Source organism: Patiria miniata, unplaced genomic scaffold, assembly GCF_015706575.1.
Source record: "Patiria miniata isolate m_02_andy unplaced genomic scaffold, ASM1570657v1 HiC_scaffold_3, whole genome shotgun sequence".
NCBI lineage: Eukaryota > Metazoa > Echinodermata > Asteroidea > Valvatida > Asterinidae > Patiria > Patiria miniata.
The window spans coordinates 11501068-11510403 of record NW_024037069.1 but is presented as its reverse complement, the minus strand read 5'-3'; the positions used below and the strand labels follow the sequence as shown (position 1 = coordinate 11510403).

The 9336-nt window shown below is 41.4% G+C and overlaps 1 protein-coding gene across 2 annotated transcripts; it reads right to left on the bottom strand.

Annotated features, from left to right (window-relative positions):
* Positions 1–216: 216 nt before the first annotated feature.
* On the bottom strand, positions 217–7887 carry LOC119737843 (cytochrome P450 4A25-like). Of its 2 annotated transcripts, XM_038212467.1 has the most exons (10): positions 7403–7884; positions 6070–6241; positions 5489–5673; positions 5116–5240; positions 4466–4528; positions 3210–3333; positions 2752–3029; positions 2415–2613; positions 1662–1744; positions 217–811 (listed from the first exon to the last, which is right to left on the bottom strand). In XM_038212467.1, the coding sequence occupies exons 1-10, from the start codon at positions 7565–7567 to the stop codon at positions 643–645; spliced, it is 1563 nt and encodes a 520-aa protein (XP_038068395.1). In that variant the 5' UTR covers positions 7568–7884; the 3' UTR covers positions 217–642. The 2 variants fall into 2 exon arrangements, with proteins under 2 accessions (XP_038068395.1, XP_038068396.1); XM_038212468.1 differs by lacking the exons at positions 3210–3333; positions 5116–5240 and having other exon boundaries at positions 7403–7887.
* Positions 7888–9336: the final 1449 nt, after the last annotated feature.

Below are 9336 nucleotides of genomic sequence, written 5' to 3'. Positions count from 1 at the left end.
GAACAGAGGTCTGGTTTGTTTCACCATCATGCTCGTACCCAACGTACTACCCAAGAACGCGCTGGTCAAGAATCTCAAATTATCGTGTAGGAAACGTAAAGCATTGTGGGTATATGGTAGCTTACCGCCGTTATTTGAATTCCGTAAAATCTGACCAATGGGAGCTTAGAGAAATGTGAAGTCACCAATATCAGCGAAGACACTGTAAGCTGACTATAAAGCCACTCAAGGCACATAGGATCATTTGCATTTATTCCACAAGTAGCCTACCGAATTAGTATCAGAAAGCTTACTTGGATTAAAGATCGTACTGGTCCTAAACACCCCGTGAAATTATTTCGTCTGGCTTGCTGTCATTGAAAAGAAATCAAGAAATGTAGGTGATTTTTAACAATCGGTCAATTGACTGATTTTAAGAGTTAAGAATGCCATATTGACGAAATCGTGTTTCATTACCAAAAACTTGTACATGATTTTAACAGTTTTCTTGTTAAGTGTAATATCCACTGAGCTGAAACAGGTTAGGTTTTGAACATTCTTCTTTGGATTTTTGAGTGGTATTATTATTATTGGAAACGAACAAAATGCATGAATGATCATATATGACTTTAAACACTGAGCAATGGTTATTAATATTTATACTTAAAACCTAGGTTTCAGTTTAAGCTTGATATCGTTGGTTGCCTTGTAAACCAACTGCAATCTGGCAACCACTTTGTGATCGGGATCCAACTCGATGTGAAATCTTCTCAGAACTCGAGCTAGTATCACCTTCTCCTCATTCAGGGCAAAGTTCTGTCCAATGCAGTTCCTGAACAGTAAAACAATCAATTATTTAATAAGGATACATGGCAGGTCTCCGTCTATTCAAAGAAAACTCGTGATATAGAAATCGTCTTTGCAAGGTAAGTGTAACCGTTGAGGCAAACGGCTTCACCCTGAGAGGACAGGATGGGTTGGTTATCCATTCAGACTGAGGACTTGGGACAATGGGGTGTGTGCGATTTCAATGGGCCCGAGGACCTGGGCAATAGTCCTCTGGAGAATTTCGTGTACAAACCTTGTGGGAGCTGTCGAGAAAAAGTACAAACAAAAGAATGAAAGGGGCAAGTCCTCATGAGTTTAGTAAAAACGAGCTGGGTGCATGTGTTTGTGTGTACATAAAAATACACATTCAGATCGTGGATTTTGAACAAGAGAGGACAATACGATTGACCGAAGGTCCACTTTTGAGGTGTGTGTACAAAACATGGGAGGTCTTAATTTTTTTTTTAAAGTCTTCCTAAAAGTTAAAGATAAAAAAAAGCGGGACAATAGGGGGTCCACCACTGAGGGTGTTTACAAAGATGTTAACGTGAATCGCATACACCCGAGGACAGACAGACAAAGGGAGAACAACATGTTCTCTGTTTGCCCCTGTACGGGATATCATATCAAGGAGTTAGCACAGTATTTTACAGATACAGATACAGAGAATTCATCTGTTACTGAAAACGGTCCTCGCTCGTGAGTTTGTTTGATTAGTCTATGTGAGAGTGTTGTATACAAAAAAATGTTAAAAAATACAATGCCTTGTCCTCGAGAGTTAACATGACTGCTTGTGTATGGGGGGGGGGGAGAGGGGGAGAGGAGGGAAGGGGAGGACGAGGCAACACTTTTACCTTGGGCCTGCCGAAAATGGTACGTAGGCGAATGGATCAATGTCCACAGCATTTTCTGGCGCGAAACGATCTGGAATGAACTCCTGGAATAAATGACATTAAATATTCATATTTTGTTATACAAATTGCGGTGTGTGCAAATAGCAGGCCACATGTCGACCACAGGTTATAATTTAGGCCCATTCACATCGATTTAATGACGACTTTACTTTAATACAGTTTAGGGACTACATCTACATCAGTTTACATTTTACATCAGTTTACATCTGGGTAGAGTTCGGATATTTTTAGCAGGTCCCCGAGGCCAGCCCCGAGTTTTCTTTGCACCTATCTCAATCACTCACTGACTGTCACTTGGGTGCTGAGCAGTGCAGTGGTATAGGATTACCCCATATAGGATTACCCCGTAAATATATATTGTAGAACGCCATATGGTCCAGTGGTTACGGTGTTTGGCTCATGTATGAAGGTGTGTGGGTTCGAATCCTGCCAGGAACATGGTGTTTGTGCCCTTGGGCAAGACACTTAACTGCAATTGCTTCTCTCCACTCAGGTGTATAAATGGGTACCTGTGAGGGTCGAGGACCGATTGAGCGCTGATATCGGCTGCCGCATGGTATCATGGCCTGATGAACGGGATAATAATTGTAAAGCGCATTGAGGTTGTTGATACGATGGAATGAGCTATATAACTAATTATGCCAATGAATGGGTTAATCGAATATAATGGTTCCCTCGTCTTGTTTTACTAACCATGGAATTCGGCCAAATCTCTGGATTGTGGTGCAGAGCATAAATATTCAGGTCTACCATTGCGCCTTTAGGAATCAACCTGTCGTGGACCATGATGTCTTTCTCTGCAACAATACGCTGGATCAGAGGTACTGGAGGGTAGAGTCGCATGGCTTCCTTGAGACACAGAATCAAGTAGTTGAACTTGCCAAGGTCCTCCCTAAATAGAAAAGGCAAACACTCATGACTATTGGAGATGTAGTAAACAGTAGATTACGGCAGTTTCTCAACCGTACCTGTAGGCTTTTGTGATAAGGATAGAGGGCTGAAAGACGGGAAATTGCCTAAGTGGACTTACCATTGAATTACCTCTGATTCCCTGCCTTCCATCACTTCATCAATTTCCTCCTGGACTTTCCTCTGATGTTCAGGGTTGGTTGCCATGGCATACAGCATCCAGGTCAGGCTGCTAGCCGTGGTGTCGTGACCCTCGAAGAGAAAAGTGTCCACCTCGTTACGGATCTCTAGATCCGTCAGTCCCTTGCCGTCTTCGTCTCGAGCAGCTAGCAAGATGCCCAAGAAATCTTGGGGCTGGTCTTTAGATTTCGCGGGCTCCGGATCAGTCTCTTTCTCTCTCTGAACAACAAACGATTGGAAATGCATGTATAGCACAGTAATTAGCCCCTGGATTTCAGGATTGATTAAAAAATGTTTTTTTTTTCATTTTTTTCATGTTTTTTTTCATAAAAAATGTTCGCTTAACTTTTCAACAACATCGGACCCAAGTAGAAAAAAAGAACTTCAAGTGCTGCTTACGAGTTTGTCTCGCCGTTTTTTGATAACCTCAGCAGAGATCTGATGCACAAATTCCACATTTTTGGCGAAAATCTTTCCTACTGAACTCCTCTGGAATATAAAATCTGGATAAAGATAAGGAGTGCTACAGGGGAAGGAAATGAGGGGGGGGGGGAAAATGGATCGGTTAGTAATTCTGTTGTAATTAAAAGACAAAGGGCGAAACTCTCTACACGCAGTCAAGAAAGGAAAATGTAGGCAACATCAAAGATTGCGTCACAAAGGCATGAACGTAAACATTCTTTTCCACAAAATTCAAGAAACCTTTAGTCGCTTCCTAGATCAACTCATTAATTCTTATTGTTTCTCCTGTTGATGTCCTAAGTCTGTATATAATGCACACATTTTGTGCGAGGTCTGTGACGTTCTCTTCTTTTGTCATTACTGTAGGGAACAACTTTTTCTTGAAATGTCCCATAATATTTGGACAAGAAGACTTGATTTCAGATCTTTGGAGTTACTGTTATCCCAGGTAATCCCTTGTTCCACGTCATAACCTGAACACCCATAAAAGCTGCTATACAGGGTGAGTAAACAAGAAAGAAAGAAGGAAACCCAAATGGCAGGACTTTCAAAATCTAGCATATTAAAACCCAGGCATTAAGCTTCCTTTTAGTACAAGAATCATTGAAATCACTCATGTACTTTTCAAGTTACGGAATGTTGAACATAAACACTGTTTGAAAGTTCTGTCCACGGATCACAAGTGTTCTTTCAGCAAAACTAAAACAATTTTTATAGGGATGTATGTGAATTGTTTTCGTTTTGCTGAAAGAAGACTTACCTTTTTTGTGATCCGTTGACAGAAGTTTAAAACCTTCATTGCGTTCAAAATTCCGTAACTTGAAAATTACATGAGTGATTTGAATGATTCTTGTACTGAAAGAGAGCTCATTGATTGGGCTTTCACATCCTAGATTTTGAAAGTGCTAAAGGGCAAAACTTCATTCGGTCCTTCAAAATTGGTCCTGTCATTTGGGTTCGTTTTTTTTACTCACCCTCTATAGCATAACGTCCAATTATTATGTTGCGACACACCAAGCTGAATCAAGTTATCTCACTCGACCAGAACTTGCAAGGAGAAATACCAAAACGTCGTTTACCTGTTAAACATCATTCTATATGTTCTGATTTCATATATACACACATTTTTTAATTAGTGTTTCCTCTCAGTGAAAGCCAATGTCTATTATTGAGAGAAAAATAGGCCTACTTACAAAACACGATCTCTGTTGGCGAGGATGATTGCATTCACCGCAGTAACGTACGGGTGACTGTCTCTGCAAACAAATCATGTAAGATTATGTTCCGTCATGGAAATCATGAAAATTACTGAAATCATAACTTATGTTTCAATTTAAAAACAAATAAACAACCTGGAGCTCGGTTGTCCACTAATCTATTACACTGCCTACTGAGGCATGCCCTCTCTTCAAAATATTTTGATGTGATAAAATGCATTGGCCAATGAAATTGCATTCTGGAGGTGATTCGAAATGTAATGGCAGATATGTAATGGAGGAGATTTATTATTAATGAACACTTTCAAATATAATCTGAAATATTTTCTGACCAATCAAAATCCCGGACCCAGAATTGACCTCCTACCAAGTAAAATGGCATGCAGCGCGCTGTGCCGTCCTGAAAAGTGCTTTCCTATTGGCTGAACAGTTATTACAGACTTGAATATTCAGTGCGTATATCGTCACAAAGCCTACGCAGGGGATCTGATTGGCCAACGATGAGTGTCAAAATAGTAAAAGACTCAGCCTCGGTTTCCTCCATTGAGCTGTTAAACAGATTTAGCCAGGGCATCTATACGAAGTAAGCTGGTCCCGGTAATAGCGAGGATGCATGATACACGTACCCGCTTATTTGGCAGCCGGATTCATAAGAACAAGCGCACTTGAGCAAGATATCCAACGTACACAGACTGACGTTCTTTGTCACCACAAAACTCTCACCACTTGCTGCACATTCACTCATCTTGTTCTGTAGGCAACAGAATAAATACGGAAGAATATATTGGAGACATTAAATCCCATTTTACATTAAAAACCTTAAAGATGCTGATACCTACCATTCAGGTGAATGGTTAGAAATCTTGATGGAACTTTTTAGGAAGCTTGCATTTACCCGAAATAATGAGCTTTAAAATGGTTTGCAGAATTCGTACAAACTTCTGTTAATCTTGGGACCATTATGCTTAGAGACTACATGTACATAATGTTGATATTCACCAGCAAGATGTCGGTAGCTTTGTTGTAGATTGTCATGTAGGTCTTGAGGATCTCAAAGTGGAATGCGTGGGTAATGAGGCGGCGATTGCGAAACCAGGTATCTCCACTAGCAAGAAGCAGACCATAGCCCAGCCAAGGCAGAAGAAAACTGTAGCTAGGCATAAATTTCAAGAAAGGCTTCGGATCTGAAATGAATTGAAGTTTGGAGTTGGTGGATCATCAAAAAATCCTGTTTCTAATTCGGCAACAAAAGAGGCATGATGATCAAACGGTCGTAACAACTAATAAGAACCCAACAGGAAAAACTGAGTTTTTTTGTTTTTGTTTCCTAGACTGCACTTCTGACTCCGAGTGCTTGTACATTTGGTGGACAGAACCGAGCAGTGCAATCGTATAGGATACCCCGTAATGCCAATGAATGGGCTAAATCTGGCCCAATGAAACAATTCAGATATATTGTAAGGCTTCCAGTGAATAGCCACTCTTGGACAAGCATTACTATACAGAATTAGCCTTGCCTCAACTTGTTATCGGTGGTTCATCAAACATGACATTGTGCCCACACCATAACATCCACCTACCGCTTCCCTTCATAACTGCCCGCATTATATCGGGATGGTTGGCCACCACACCCATGCCTAGAGCTCCGTGGAACCAGCGGTAGCCACGCGGGAATTTAACAGTCATTTCCCGCCAAACTCTCAACCCTTCCTCGGAACCGGCTGCTCGTATCTTTGGATCTCTCATCGGGTTCTGCAAAACAGTAACAACTATGGTTAATTTGACATACAAATCTTAAGGGATTCTCAGACTCGGACCTAACGTCTTCGACAATTCTAATGATATACCGGGCCGGGCTTACATGCCCCTTATAAGGTTCTGTCATGCGGCTCAGTGATCCGAATAGATGTTTTAAAACCAACCTAACATGCTGATTAATAACGTGTACATTAGTCGTGTTAAGGCATCAACAAGGCAAAACTGTAAAAGAATTTGTCCAGTTGATTCAACCAAACAAACCCCCTCCAAAAAAAAATAAATAATAATAATAATAATAATAATAATATTAATATTAAAATAAAAAAAATCGGACTTAAAAAAAATGGCAGTCCAACTTTTGCAAATCTGTGTCAAACACCAAGGGTTATACTTCTAGAATTAGAAGGCACCTCTCGTTAGCTAACGAGAGGCGACTTCTATTTCTAGAGGTGCACGGGATACCTCAGTGCTTTCACAATTAAACTGTCATGCTGTCAGATCTACGGAATGGTCCACCTTGTGTAATGTGATAGTCTACTTTTGTTTTCAAAATTTAAATCAAATACAAATCAAAAGCTTATCGAGAAAATTGCACAAAGAATGAACGAGTGAATACTTTACAAAATATCTTACCAGCATAAAAAAATAACTGCAGCAGGGAAGGTCAGGGGCAATGGAAGAAATTAACTGGACATGCAAATACAAATAGGCCTAACACTAAATCTAAATAATCAAGTTGAATTGCAAAGTGGTACCAATATTGTCTGCATCATGTACATGTACATGTAGTTCTATACTACACGAACATCTATGTGCATATCCAGCTAACCCCCTAAGGGTTCATCAATCAATCAATCAATCAACTTTGAACTTTATTTCCACATAAAAAAGGACTACCGAAATCCAACAGGGTCCAATGTTTACTTCCTGCTCAATCCAACAGAAGCCAACTTGCCTAATTTTTAGTTGTCCGAGTGCTGGATCCAACAGAGTCCAACTTGGCGTTATTTATCAGTATAGTACCCGATATACATAATCCGACTCTGAATATGTACATGTACGTTCATTTTTGTACAAGGGGTTTACGATACAGTTGGATCCTCTTGCATTCAGCAGGGTTAGGGCTCTATGTCTGGTCTGCTAAAAATATCTCACCTGGTGAAGATTACCGTAAAGCCAGTGGTCTGGAAGTCCCGGCCAGTGTTTTATTAAAATTCCTCGAATTCTGCGCTTCGATTGAACATAACGCACCAAGACACAGACTGCATACGTCAATGCAGCAACCAAACCAAGACTCAGAATGGAAGCTAGCTCAGCCATGTTGAGTTGTACACTTGTATGTTATAATGCGTTTGTGTGATATTCAACAAACAGCAGGTGAACAATGTGCTCAGTCAATGCGCAATGTGGTCCGACATTGCTCAGGAAGCGCGTCAATTCCTTCCTCCATGGTCAAAGTCAAACGAAGGCCATAGCAGTTTCTGTCTGCGATGCTTCGCTTTCAGCTATGCGCAAGACCATGACCTAACATAACAACCAACGTTGACAGCCCTGTGTATTCAGTCCATAGATCAGATTGTGACAAACAACATAGCCACGCATGTGTACTAGTAGTAGGCCTACTCTCGGTCCATAGATCAGATTCAGCCGGCCGGTGTGGCAGGTAATTCTGTCCCCCGGTAAAAGTGTCCGGGGGGACAGAATTACCTAGGTAAAAGTGTCCTCCCTGGCCCGTTAATTCTGTCCCCCTCCAGGTAATTCTCTCCCCTCCAGGTAATTCTGTCCCCCAGGTTTTTTTGTACCCCTCTTTTGAAACCCAGAAGGTTATTGTTTTGATGAATTCACTCTACAAGGTATACATTTTGGACTTTTAGTCTGCCCTTCATGAATATAAAAAATATTTAATTTAGTCTATTAGATGATACGTGAACACAATGTTTCGATTCGGAGTACGGTGAAGTCTATCGCGATTCTACCGCGATAGGCCAACACAGCGGCGATGCATGGCGATGGCCCTCGTCGCATTGATAGTATGATACAACGTCTCCTTGGATTGGTCTGTGTTCCCATCATGCATAGCGCGTAACGAAATTTCCTCATTGGACGAATTTCCATTGTAGAGGGAGACGCATATACACCTGTTACACGTATAATCACTGCCTCAAATCTTGCAGCATGTACTGGCGCGTGCAACACGCTGCTGCTCTCATTACATACTGCATGGGGACACATTTACCAGGGGGACACTTTCACCGTTGGGCGTTTTCTCGAAAGGAGGGTAGAGAAACTTGGCAGGACACTGTTGAAGTTCATTCATATCTTTGGAATAAATTGAGCTACAGAAATAAGTTTGATTTAACATGATGTACATGACGTGAAAAATAAAAGGTTGGAGTTATTCCTCATTATGCCATGGCAGGTCACAAAATTTGAGGACTGGACGGGACATCGTCTGACACTCGCTGAAGAACACCACCCGTCGGACGGTGGCTTCGATTACACACGATCCTTCGTACTCCTCTCCTCTGAGGCGGAGAGGTCGTCAACCTTATCCATAATTATATTGGGAGTCATCACATCCCATACTCCTCAAACAACGTCTTGGACGATTATGAGATCACTGCATGGTGGCGCTGAAGAGCAAAATACGATCATTGACCGAGTTGAAATCAAGTCTAGCTCAATGCCAGATCATTAAATTAAACAAGTGCATCGAATGTCGGTGTAATTCAGTTAAATTAAAAAGGTATAAAAGACATGACGCTGGCTTAATAAGCAATGTGGTATTGAAATGGAGCCTCAATGATTATCTGTAAATAATTGGGCCACATAATGTCTCAGAGTTTTCTTTCGGCTCGTGTCTACAGTTCCAGGCGGGGGCGGGGGGGAGGGGTGCAACGGGGGCTATGCGGCCATGATGCCTCCAGGGGGTGGATCGAGGTTTGCTACACAGGGTGACCCCCAGAAAATGCAACCCTGAAACATTTTGCCCTTTTTTCAAAAACGTGATTCAAAAAAGTTGAGAGCTGCTGCGAGCCAACGAATTCGTGAATTAAAATAAAGACGTACAAGTTCTATTGGAGTGACCG